This window comes from Bos javanicus, chromosome 5 (genome assembly GCF_032452875.1).
Source record: "Bos javanicus breed banteng chromosome 5, ARS-OSU_banteng_1.0, whole genome shotgun sequence".
NCBI lineage: Eukaryota > Metazoa > Chordata > Mammalia > Artiodactyla > Bovidae > Bos > Bos javanicus.
In genome coordinates this window covers 70,558,258-70,571,723 of record NC_083872.1, presented here as the reverse complement: position 1 = coordinate 70,571,723, position 13,466 = coordinate 70,558,258, and the positions used below count along the sequence as shown (strand labels likewise).

At 43.3% G+C, this 13,466-nt stretch overlaps 1 protein-coding gene across 5 annotated transcripts in view; it reads right to left on the bottom strand.

The window, feature by feature from the left end:
- Positions 1–13,466, bottom strand: part of RFX4 (regulatory factor X4) — a 172,485-nt gene that overhangs the window by 7,602 nt on the left and 151,417 nt on the right. For all 5 annotated transcript variants that reach the window (XM_061417197.1, XM_061417196.1, XM_061417198.1 and 2 more), the window contains 2 exons: positions 4,155–4,317; positions 2,336–2,474 (listed from right to left, as the gene is read on the bottom strand). In XM_061417197.1, coding sequence (XP_061273181.1) covers positions 2,336–2,474; positions 4,155–4,317 — 302 coding nt within the window. The remainder of the gene's footprint in view (positions 1–2,335; positions 2,475–4,154; positions 4,318–13,466) is intronic.

Genomic DNA, 13,466 nt, shown 5'->3' with positions numbered 1-13,466 from the left:
ATTTAGGAGCCCGTGGCTTCTTTTTATGGCAAAAGGCTTTAAAAATTTGATACTCAGAAAAACCAGCTCCAGAAGTTTCATGAGGAGAGATGATGGGGTTGGGAGCTGTGGCTTGGGATCTCAGCTTGGTCTCGCCAGGGTCTCCTACTGGAGTGGAAGCTCTCTCAAAGCAGGCTTGCCTCCATCTCCTTCTCCCTGTATTCTCACAGGCTAGGGCAGTGCTTACCACATAGTAGGTACTTGACGGTCATGGGGGAATGAATAAATGGATGGATGGATGGGCTGCTTATACTGTGAAAGTGTGACCCAGTCTATGGCGGCAGCTCTTAGTCATTTAGGGGGTCAGCGTGGGGAGCACAGACCCTGGTCCCAAGAGAAGCAGGACCTAGGGAGCGGGTGTCTCCGTGTGACGCAGATGGAGACCTATAATAATGCCCCAGGTGATGGTTTAGAGGAATCAACTTCTTGGCTTGTCTGGGGATTGTCCCAGGGCTCCCCTGGGACTGCGGATAGAAATCAAAACAGACGCCTGTTTGCCCCAAGTGCCCATCTATTGTGGCTACACTCTGCTCGGCGCCCTCCCTCGGAGGCAAGTCTATGCTGACAGCTGATGTAATTGCAGCCTCCACTTAGCTCACATCCTGCCACCTCTGTTCTAAGACTCCTGTGCGTGCTTCCCTGGCAGCCTCCCTGCTCTCCCAGTCCCCTCTCTACTTCCTGGTCTCATCAGTGCTGCAGAAGCATTTTCCTAGGCTGAACTCTCATCATGTCTCCCAGACCTACCGTGGCTCCCTCTCTGCTTGCCTCACACAACAGTTGTCTCTGCTGACCCACCTCCTGTGTACTCCTCTGTTAAATTAAGCAGCAAGTGCTCTCTCTAAATGACAGAGGCTAGGGCTCAGGAGCCTGTACAGCTAGAGTTACGCTGCCTGGGGTTAAGTCCTCGACCAAGTTACCCTCACTTCCTTTCTGCAAGGGTTACCATGGGGATGTGGAAGGTGCTGGCACAGGACAGTGTTCAGTAACAGTTAGCTTTTCTTTTTGATGAGTGTAGTGACCTGAGGATCCTAGACTTAATTTCTGCCTTCAAGAAGTTTTGGGGTCTCTTGCAGGTATCAGGAAAGTCAGTGATGAGAAGTATACCAATAGTGGAAAGCCCAATGCACCATTTGAGTACAGAGGAGTGGCACCTAATATGGTTCTGGAAGAAGGACAAGGACAGTGTCAGCAAATGGGATGCTTGTCCTGAACAATAAGCAGAAGAGGTGGAGGAAGAGAATCCCAGCCTGAGGCAACAGCATCTGCAAAGACCCAAGGGAGCTGCACATGAACTGGCATGGAGGGACAAAGGTTGGGTGTGGCTGGTAGGCCAGAAAGGCAGGCAGAGCCCAGATGGTCATGAGTCTTGAGAGACGTGCTAAGGAATTGAACTTGACCCTCAAAGCGATGATATGCAAAAGAGGAAGAGTGTTGTGGCCAGGTTTTTGTTTTGTTTTGTTTTACCCAAAAGGTTCTCTCAGCTGCAGTACTGAGGACGGACCAAGGATGGGACGAGTTACCGACACAGAGACAGATGGGAGGGCTTTGGTCACCGTCTAAGTTAGATAAAGACCTGATCTGAGGCAAGGACGGTGAGGGTCCAGAGACACCAAGGATGCGGAACTGGATGGAACTGGTAACACTTGTGTTTGGGGCCAGTAGACAGCAAAGCGTCTGAGGCATGGAGAGCGCCTAACACTGGTGTAACAGCGGAAACCACCATCCCCGTTCACCAAGGCCACAGAGGATCAGTGTGGCTTGTGAGACAGTGAAGAGCCAAAGGCCCGAGAATGATGTGTTAGGGGTCCATTTCAAGAAGACTCTTCTACTAAGAGTCTGTGGTTGGGCTGCTGGACAGAAAAGGAACAGATGTGAAACTGAGAGACCATTTAGGCTGATGCTGAGATGAGCATCCTGACAGCACTTGATAAAGGTCTGACTGCACCAGGAAGGGGCAATGGGAGAGGAGACAAAAGATCCAGTCTGAAGGTGGCTGCCCGAAAAAAGGGTAAGAGACCTCACTGCTGACTGGCTCCCAGGAGAAAGGTCAAAGGGAGGACAGAACTAGAGGCACATGGTCGGTACCCACGTACGTGAAAGCAAATTGGGATGACGCTGACTGAGCACCCACTGTGGGCAGCCACGGGAGGGACGAAGTGGCACTGAGGAAAAGACCAGCCTTCCCTTGGAGGCACAGAGGCTGCACACACAGTATGCAGAAGGTGCTTATTGTGTTGACTAGACCTGGTACCAAGCTCACCAAGGCCTGGGCAGGCAAGCAGGACCACCGACTCACCTGCGCAGAGCTCCTGTGGTACGGGGAGTAGTGGAGCGGTCCTGAGATGGCTGTGTCATGCGGGAGAGCTGGGTACTGGCTCTGCATCGGGGGAGGATGCTGGTTGCCATAGCTCCCGTAGTTATAGCTTCCCGTGTATCTAAAACGCAGGAGGCGCATGGAATATTGTGAGTAATGGCAGGGAGAACAAAGCAGTTTGACACCTTTAAAAATCAACCTCATCTACTCCTTCATTTCTTTCTTTTTGTTTTTCATTTTTCTTTTTCTCCTTGTTTCCTACCGTCTCCATTCTGTGGCTTTGTTGTGATAGTGTCAAACTCCCAGGTGGGTCTTCTTCTCGCCTTAGCATACCTCCCTCACCACCCAGTGAGTGCGCAGGGAATGAAAACCAGCCCTGAGCAAAACATCATTAGTGATGGAGACCTTGTCTCCTGTTGTGGTAAAAAGCCCCACATTATAGCCTGAAGTCAAATAGGAAAAAAAAGAAGAAATTACTTTGGGACTTATGTTTTTGTTTTGCTCAGGCCTCTGCTTCTCCATCTTGGGGAAGGATGCAGTGTGTTTCTCTGAGCTCTCTCCTGAGGAAAACACCATGGCCAACCAGGCGTCAGCCTCTGGTTCTAAGCCTGGCTCCACCAGCTCCCAGCTGTGGGGCCTTGGGCTACCTGCATCCTTGTTTCTCACATCTGTAAAAAATGCTGCACCTGGCTACTCTGAGAGTCGTATATGTGAAGACACCTTGTAAACATAGGCTACTGCTTTGGAAACATAGAACACTGTTACCACTATTCTTAATAACATCTTTACATCAAAGATGCTGGTGTATGACCACATGAGTGTCTGTGCTGCCATTTCTGCAGAATTGAAAGCTCTCTGAAACAATTCTAAGTCGATTTTGAATGTGTGGGGGAAATACTCTCAGGGGATCCCTGAGAAAATAATGGCTGTTTCACTGACTGGCAGGGGCACCTGAGCCTTTGGAATTAACTCCAAGTATGCCCACAGTCAGGCCTCAGTTACTGCATGGAAGGGACCTGAGTGGTCCTCCTCCCTCCCCTCCTGTGTCCCCCACAGCTGGTTTGTTGGAACCTGGTTTGTGAGGCTCACTGTGCCCTCAGAGCCAAGTCTCACCTTCTTGAGAAGGAGGGCCCTTTATAACATCATCACTGTTTCTCAGATCAGGGCACAGTAGACACTGGAGGAGGAAGGTCTTTTCATAAAGACAATGCAAAATGGCAAAAAGCTGCTATGATTCAGGTTACCCTTTTAAGGGGATTTGTAACTTATTCATCACAGTAACACCACTACAGATTTGGGGGAAAATATGGGCAAAACAAATGATTTATTTATTCAGGGTCCAAATCACCACTGGAACCCACTTGGAGTTGAACCCCATGAGTAAGCCCTGTCCTCCAGGGACCCCCAGCCTTGGGTGGGGAAGCCCCCTGCTGATTGAGACTTGGACCCACCATGAAGTTGTATGTTATACGCCTATAAAGTAGCCACCCAGGGGAGCTGGTGAAAGGGACTTTTCCATTTTCTTTCCTAAAGGAGGCAGACAGAGTCTCAATCAGCCCAACCCTTTGCAGCCATGTGGCCTGAGCAAGTGAACTTAGTCCAGCTTTAGTTTCTTCATCTGTCAAGTGGGTCACCTGCCCACCTCATCTGGTTGTTGAGGGGACTGCATAAGCTAGTCGTACAAGGTGTGGGCAGACCTCAACAAAGGGCAAGTCCTTCTTGTCCTCTGCAGAAACCACTGCTGAGTAAACCCTGCCCTTTCAAAGCAAAAGTAAAACAACATCCCAGGAAAGCCACCTACCCATGCTCCTCTCTGTGGGGATAAACTGGTATCCTGTGTGTGACCGAAGAGGAAGGCACGTGTGTGCTCCGCATACAGGGCAGCTGTTGAGAGTTTTCAGCCGGGGACCCTGCTGCTGTTGTCACCGTGTACGTTAGAGACCACGTGTACGACTGCATTGCTCCTGCAAAGATAAGCGAAGATGCATCATCACCAGCAGTTCTCACTCCCCCAGTTCTTCCCTAGCATGCTAGTGGTTTCCCACTGCTCTCTAGCTGAAAGCCAGAATCTTTACACATCCTGTGTCTTGGTTCTTGCTGACCTTACCAGAAGCATCCGTCACTCCCTGTTTTTGTACCTCTGATCCAGCCACCATAGCTTTTTTTCATTTTTCCGGAGTACCACAGTTCCCAGCACCACAAGGCCTTTACACATGCCTTTGCATAGCCATTTCCACTGCCTGGAACCCTCAGTCTTCCCTAAGTACTCACTCATTCTTCCTATTTCAATATGAAGAAGCTGTCTCCTAACCCCAGATCCCATTAAGTCAGGTCCCATACAGCATGATTGTGCCTACCACAATTTATAACCTTACAGCCATTCATGAGTGTGATTGAATTAACGTCTGAACCCCCTCCCCACCAGACTGTCAGCTACATGAGGGTAGGGGCCTTGCCTATATTGCCCACCACTGGGTCACCAGTGCTTAGTACAGAGACTGGTGGCCAAAGGGTTTTCAATGAAAATTTTAAAAGAAAAAGGAGAATCCTTGCATCCCTGGGATAAAGCCCACTTGGTCATGATGTATGATCTTTTTAATATGTTGTTGGATTTTGTTTGCTAGAATTTTGTTGAAAATTTTTGCTTCTATATTCATCAGTGATATTGGCCTGTAGTTGTCTTTTTGTGTGGCATCTTTGTCTGGTTTTGGTATTAGGATAATGGTGGTCTCATAGAATGAGTTTGGCAGTTTACCTTTGCAATTTTCTGGAAGAGTTTGAGTAGAATAGGTGTTAGCTCTTCTCTAAATTTTTGGTAGAATTCACCTGTGAAGCCATCTGGTCCTGGGCTTTTGTTTGTTGGAAGATTTTTTATTACAGTTTTGATTTCCATACTTGTCATGGGTCTGTTAAGATTTTCTATTTCTTCCACATTAACAAATTGAAAGATTAAAAACCATATGATTATCTCAATAGATGCAGAGAAAGACTTTGACAAAATTCAACGTCCATTTATGATAAAAATCTTCCAGAAAGCAGGTATAGAAGGAACATACCTCAACATAATAAAAGCCATATATGATAAACTCATAGCAAACATTATCCTCAATGGTGAAAAATTGAAAGCATTTACCCTAAAGTCAGGAACAAGACAAGGGTGCCTACTCTCACCACTACTTTTCAACATAGTTTTGGAAGTTTTAGCTATAGCAATCAGAGAAGAAAAAGAAATAAAAGAAATCCAGACTGGAAAAGAAGAAGTAAAACTCTCACTGTTTGCAGATGACATGATCCTCTACATAGAAAACCCTGAAGACACCATACTTAGGAATAAATCTACCTAAAGGAACAAAAGACCTATATATAGAAAACTATAAAACGCTGATGAAAGAAATCAAAGATGACACAAATAGATGGAGAAATATACCATATTCATGGATTGGAAGAATCAATATAGTGAAAATGAGTATACTACCCAAAGCAATCTATAGCTTCAGTGCAATCCCTATCAAGCTACCAATGGTATTTTTCACAGAACTAGAGCAAATAATTTCACAATTTGTATGGAAATACAAAAAACTTTGAATTGCCAAAGCAATCTTGAGAAAGATGAATGGAAATGGAGGAATCAACCTGCCTGACTTCAGACTATACTACAAAGCTATAGTCATCAAGACAGTATGGTACTGGCACAAAGTCAGAAATATAGATCAATGGAACAAAACAGAAAGCCCAAAGATGAATCCACGCACCTATGGACACCTTATCTTTGACAAAGGAGGCAAGAATGTACAATGGAGAAAAGACAGTCTCTTTAACAAATGGTGCTGGGAAAACTGGTCAACCATCTGTAAAAGAATGAAACTAGAACACTTTTTAACACCATACACAAAAATAAACTCAAAATGGATTAAAGATCTAAATGTAAGGCCAGAAACTATAAAACTCCTAGAGGAAAACACTCTCTGACATAAATCACAGCAGGATCCTGTATGACCCACCTCCCAGAGTAATGGAAATAAAAGCAAGAATAAACAAATGGGACCTAATTAAACTTAAAAGCTTTTGTACAACAAAGGAGACTATAAGGTGAAAAGACAGCCTTCAGAATAGGAGAAAGTAATAGCAAACTAAACAACTGACAAAGAATTAATCTAAAAAATATACAAGCAGCTCATGCAGCTAAATACCAGAAAAATAAATGACCCAATCAAAAAATGGGCCAAAGAACTAAACAGACATTTCTCCAAAGAAGACGTAACAGATGGCTAACAAACACATGAAAAGATGCTCAACATCACTCATTATCAGAGAAATACAAATCAAAACCACAACGAGGTACCATCTCATGCCAGCTATCAATAAGTCTACAAACAATAAATGCTGGAGAAGGGGCAGAGAAAAGGGAACCCTCTTACACTGTTGGTGGGAGTGCAAACTGGTACAGCCACTATGGAGAACAGTGTGGAGATACCTTGAAAAACTGGAAATAGAACTGCCATATGACCCACAATCCTGCTGCTGGGCATACAGACTGAGGAAACCAGAATTGAAAGAGACACGTGTACCCCAGTGTTTATCACCACACTGTTTACAATAGCCAGGACATGGAAGCAACCTAGATGTCCACTGGCAGACGAATGGATAAGAAAGTTGTGGTACATAAGCACAATGGACTATTACTCAGCTATTAAAAAGAATGCATTGGAATCAGTTCTAATGAGGTGGATGAAACGAGCCTATTATACAGAGTAAAGTAAGTCAGAAAGAAAAACACCAATACAGTATATTAACACATATATATGGAATTTAGAAAGATGGTAACAATGACCCTATATGCTAGACAGCAAAAGAGACACAGATATAAAGAACAGACTTTTGGACTCTGTGGGAGAAGGTGAGGGTGTGATGATTTGGGAGAATAGCACTGAAACATGTATATTACCATATATGAAATAGATCACCAGTCTAAATTCAATACATGAAACAGGGCACTCAAAGCCAGTGTACTGGGACAACCCTGAGGGATGGGATAGGGAGGGAGGTTGGGGGGTGGTTCAGGATGGGGGACACATGTATACCCATGGCTGATTCATGTCACTGTATGGCAAAAACCACTACAATATTGTAAAGTAATTAGCCTTCAATTAAAATAAAAAAAAATTTTTTTAAAAAAGAAGAAAAAAGAAAGGGAAAACAAGAAGAAAAAAAAGATTGAAGAACAGAGAGAGGACAAAGAAAGCTCAGGTGATGGAGCTCCAATGGGCTCTCCAAATAACGTCTCAAGACTCAACTCAACAGGTGTTAAGGATCCAACAAATTGCTTTAAACAAATGTAAGGAGATTATTGGGCTCCACCTACCCAGGTCTTTTTGAAGATTATTAGACAGTGACCTTAATGTTGACCTAGTCCATACATACTATTAATTCCCTTAATTTGCTTTTTAATTGGATACCTTGAAAGTGCTAGGGATTGGGGAAAGAACCTGACAAAATTTAAAACCTTCAAGAGGCTTAGGAACTTTATGAGATGGTGAGAATAAAAAAGGGTAATTTAAGAAATCACTAATAGTGATAATAAATTCATCAACTTAATTACTGATAAGTGTTAGAATGTTGATACAATAGAAATGATTAAACCGATTTTGAAGGGTACTGGGAATAGGATTAGACACCTCCTTTTAGGCACATGGAAGACTAAAGAACTTGTTAAACGGAGGTCATTTTTAAGGTGAAATAAATCACTGCAGATGGTGATTGCAGCTGTGAAATTAAAAGATGCTTAGTCCTTGGAAGGAAACTTGTGACCAACCTAGACAGCATATTAAAAAACAAAGACATTACTTTGTCAACAAAGGTCCATCTGGTCAAGGCTATGGTCTTTCCAGTGGTCATGTATGGATGTGGGAGTTGGACTATAAAGAGAGCTGAGCGCAGAAGAATTGATGCTTTTGAGCTGTGGTGTTGGAGAAGACTCTTGAGGGTCCCTTGGACTGCATGGAGATCCAACCAATCCATCCTAAGGGAAATCTGTCCTGGGTATTCATTGGAAGGACTGATGTTAAAGCTGAAACTCCAGTTGGCCACCTGATGCAAAGAGCTGACTCATTTTAAAAGACCCTGATGTTGGGAAAGATTGAAGGCAGGAGGAGAAGGGGACGACAGAGGATGAGATGGCTGGATAGCGTCACCAACTCAATGGACATGAGTTTGGGTAAACTCCAGGAATTGGTGATGGACAGGGTGGCCTGGAGTGCTGCAGTTGATGGGGTTGCAAAGAGTCGGACACGACTGAGCGACTGAACTGAACTGAACTGAAAAGAGAAAACTTTGGTCCTCCAATCTTGTACTTTCTGCAGCAGACCATTTTTATCTTGAAATTCTTCTGGGAAGATAAAGAAAAGGTTTTCATTTAAAAGTGGAATTCTACCATAATGTCTCTTTGCTCTGGGTCCTAGTTCTGCCACGCACTGGTTGTCAGATCTTGAGCTAGCCTCTTAAAATTTATATGCCTTTATTTCATCATCTGTAAATTAGCAATAGATACACCTATCTTGTATGACTGTTATGAGGATTAACTCTGATAATATATGTCAAAGAGCCTGGCACATGGTAGGCTTTTAATGTTATTCAAGCACTCTTATGAACTCAGGTATTCTTCTATAAGACTTTTTTTTTTTTTTGGCTGTTTCATGCCATCGGCAGGATCTTAATTTCCTGATCTGGCCCCCTGCATTGGGAGCATGGTCTCTTAACTACTGGACCACCGGGGACGTCTCATATCAGATTTTATTAAAGTAAACATTTCTTTATTTCCCATTTCAGATTCCAAAGAAGACAAGTTTCTTGGGTCAGATTCTGTCATTAGGGATGAAATGTTTGAATAGCAACAGTGACTTAACTAACAGTGAGTAAACTTCTAAACTCATGTCTTTCTGCAAAATCACAAAATCCTTATCCACCAGTACAGCTAAAAGTACCCCTTTCTTGTTTAGACATCAATACCATATTTCCCCCTGCAAAGATAATGATGACTTTAGCAGGCTATATGCTAGCTGTCATTTATAATAAAATGCAAGAAGACTGGAAGGAAAAATAAATAAATAAAATGCCTGTGTCTCAGATGATTGGATTATGGGTGACTGCTGTCCTCTGTATTTTGAACTTCATATAAAATCATATAACTTATAATTTAAAGTACCCTTTTTATTAAAAACAGGTTATTGCTGAGAACGGTTTTAATATTTTATCTTCTTTTGGTTTATCTGTATTTTTCTATAAAGAATGTATATTGCCTCTGTGAAAAGAAAAGCATTATTAAAATATATTAAGCAAATTTCACAATTAGAAACGGAATTGGAGGGGGTGAGAAGTTTGGGCAAACAATGAACCAGCCACAGCAAGCAAGTAATTAACCCTTCAAGCCCCTGGGCCCTCAGGAGAGCAGAGTGAGGTCAGTGGGTATTTAAAAGGGGCAACCAAGGAAGCCAAAGGATTTTCTCCCCCCACCCACCCTCAAGCAGTAGGAAGACGCAGTGGGAATAGCCATCACCTGAGAGAATGCAGAAGTTACTTTTGTGTGAGTTTCTGGAGCACGGCAACTGCTCCTTATTCATCTCTGTATCCCCAACAGAGGGTCTGCCAAATAGTAGGTGTTCAGTAAATTTTTGTTCCATTGAATTTGTTGTTGAAGGAGTAAATGCTGCTAGAAATAGACATTATCAAACAAAAAGCTAGTGGAACTCTTGGAAAAATGGGCTCCTGTGGTCTGGGAAACAAAACCCCTAAATGGCCATGTGCCAGCAAGCTAACAGATCCACTCAGGCAGGCTTAAGCAGATTAACACCTACTGGCTTGGGTGAGAAACCCTCTCTGCCTAGGGAGCAGAAAAGAACACCCCTTGCATTCCCTTTCCTACCGGTGGGACCTCCAGTGAGAATTGCTGCTGCTGCTTCTTCAAGGAAACTAATAAAAGAAAATCTGTGCAGTTAACAGTTTGTGCCTCATTTCTAAGACAGCTCTAATGCTTTTTATTTGTTGGTAAAACAATAACAAACCTTCCCTGTTTGTCTAATTTCCGTATCTTTCTCTTCTTCTCCCCTCCCCGGTCCACCACCTCTAATTAAAAGTCTGAGAATAGTGGTGAATGTCCTTGATCTTTGAGAATCCTCTAAAGATCCTATAGGATTTGAGAATGCTGTAATGATAGTTGTTGTCCATGTGATAATATTGTAACTACTGGAGAGGAATACTTTCCTTCCTTCCCATCCTCAATAAAACATTCCTCTTCCCTGCGTTTTTTATATGTGTGATCTTTTTTTCTTGTAAGGGGTTGCTTTAAAAAGAGGGTGCCTCGGGACAGGGAGGATGGTTAGAATATAATAGGAAATCAATAATGAATTTGTTAAATGAATAAATGAATGAATGATCATCCAACATAGACCAGGCCTCACGTTAGTTTCTTTTTATATATTGATTCATTGAATCATCACAACAACCTTTTGAAGTAAGTAGTATTACCACCTTTTTCAGGTGAGAAAGTTGAGGCCCAAAACTTGGTCAGGTGAGTGGCAGAGGGGGATCAGAACCCAACAGTAACAATTGCTTCTCACACTTGAGTGTGCATTTGGATCACTTGGAGATCTTGTTAAAATGCAAATCTGATTTGGTTGGGAGACTGGGAGTTGAGCCATCAATTCTGCATGTATAACAAGCTGCTAAATGATGACAAGATTCTAAGTGATCCCTCAGACTGCAAGGAGATCCAACCAGTCCATCCTAAAGGAAATCAGTCCTGAATATTCATTGGAAGGACTGATGCTGAAGCTGAAACTCCAATACTTTGGCCACCTGATGTGAATAACTGAGTCATTGGAAAAGACCCCAATGCTGGGAAAGATTCAATGTGGGAGAGGGGGACAACAGAGGATGAGATGATTGGATAGCATCACTGACTCACTGGAAAAGACCCTGATGCTGGGAAAGATTGAAGGCAGGAGGAGAAGGGGGATGACAGAGGATGAGATGGTTGAATGGCATCGCCAACTTGATGGACATGAGCTTGAGCAAGCTGCGGGAGTTGGTGATGGATAGGGAAGCCTGATATGCTGCAGTCCATGGGACTGCAAAGAGTCGGACACGACTGAGCAACTGAACTGAAATGATGACAATGCTCTGGTCCACGGAGCACACTCTGAGCAGTGAGCCTCCAGGAAACATGCCTCCTATCACGTGTTTCACATGTTCGGGGCCGTTACAGATCACAAGTTGTGACTCCGGTACAGACTTGTGAACATTTAAACTGCTTCCTAGTCTATCTGGCCATACCCTTCCTTCAGGTCTTGGACTAAATCACATGAACCTTTTCCCCACAAGGCTTCTATGAACCATCACAGATGTTGCTCAGGTTTTGGGCCAACCTAAGCCTTTCTTAGTACCCTCCTGAGAAATAAGCTCCTAGAAGTACATCTAGATTCTAGAGCTGCCTGCCCTATACAGTAGCCAGTAGAAATTTAAATTCACTAAAATTAAATACAATTAAAAATTCAGTTCCTTCATTGTGCTAACTGCATTCAGTTACTCAGTGGCCCCAAGTGACTGGTGTCTACTGTTTTGGACAGCTCAGGTTAAAGAAAAAAAAAAAGGAGTTCCCATCATCACAGAAAGTTCTATTTGGATAGGATTGCTTGAGAGTATTTGACACTAAACAAACATTTCCCATAACATTCAAAACTGAGAAGAGAAAGATTTTACATCTAACTCCACCCCCACTGGCTATCATCTATCCTAAAGGTAGTTGTGCTTAAGAAGAATATTTTCTAAGTTGAAAAGCTCATCTGTTTGAATTACACGTTACCAATAGTTCCGTGGCCAAAATGAGACTGACAAAACTGATGAGGGGCAGCAAATGAATCAGCTCCCAGAGAGAGAAGTTGGTTCATGACCTGGCCTCTGTGCATCTCTGCAGCTTCCTCTCCTGTACCCTCCCCCTCATTTATACCCACCAGTCAGTCCTCACTATGCCAGGCTCTCTTCTGCCTCAAACCCGTACACATGCTGTACTCTACTACTTAAAATGATCTTTTCTTCTCCCCAGTCTTTATGTGGCTAGCCCCTTGTGACACTTCAGGTTTCAGACAAATGTCACATCTTCAGAGAGGCCCCCTCTGACCACCCAATTAAGATGGTGCCACCATAGCATTTATGACCATTTGAAATTATATAGTTACCTGATGCTTAACTTCCATATTGACTCTCTTACCCACTAGAATATAAGTATCATGAGGACAGCAACTGCACCTGTTCTTTTTTTTTTTTTCCTTCACTTTTGTACCCTAGGACACGGCACAGATTAGACATGGAATTACTTGTGGCTGAATGAATGACCAAATGAATGAACAAACATATCTAAAGATCCCAACATGAAGCCAAGACCTTGGTGGTGTGAAGTCAGGGGCAGATTAAACAATCTATTTTCAATGCCAGCTTCTATTTCCTAATCCTGTTCCTTTAGAGAAAAGGAAGCAACAGGGATGGAAGAGGAGGAATTCACTGGCAGGGACCATTCTGAGTTCTGTGAGTGAGTCAGGCGGCTCTGTGGCAGGGCTGCGGTGACCACCAGCTCCCACTCATTTCGGCTTCCCTCAGAATAACTGAGCTTTTGTTATTTGGAAAGACTAGGGGCCAGTTATCTTTGTTACATCCTCAACGGATGCAGAGAAAACGCAGCTGGGCAGGCCAGATGTTCTACAGTTAGGGCTATTTATGAGGAATTTGCCTCTATTTCTTTAGGCATCCTAGCATCTCAGTGATTTAATTTGCTGGTTTTGTGTTGTAGGGAACCCATGATGGGAAGTTGAAAACATGAGTTTAATAGTTAACTTTTATTGTCATTGCTGAAAGAGGGCATACTTAAAATGACATTATAAATGAGCTCTTAGAATTCTTCCGTGGCCTGACCTGGAGAGAGTGGGATTTTAACGTTTTGCTTTTAAAGACATTCAAGAATTGCAGCCCAGTGTCATGTTAAGTGGGCTGCTCAGTTTGGAACCACCTGCCATGCTCCTCAGGAGGAGAAGCGCCAGTTTTCCTTAAAGTAAGCTAAGGTTTCTGA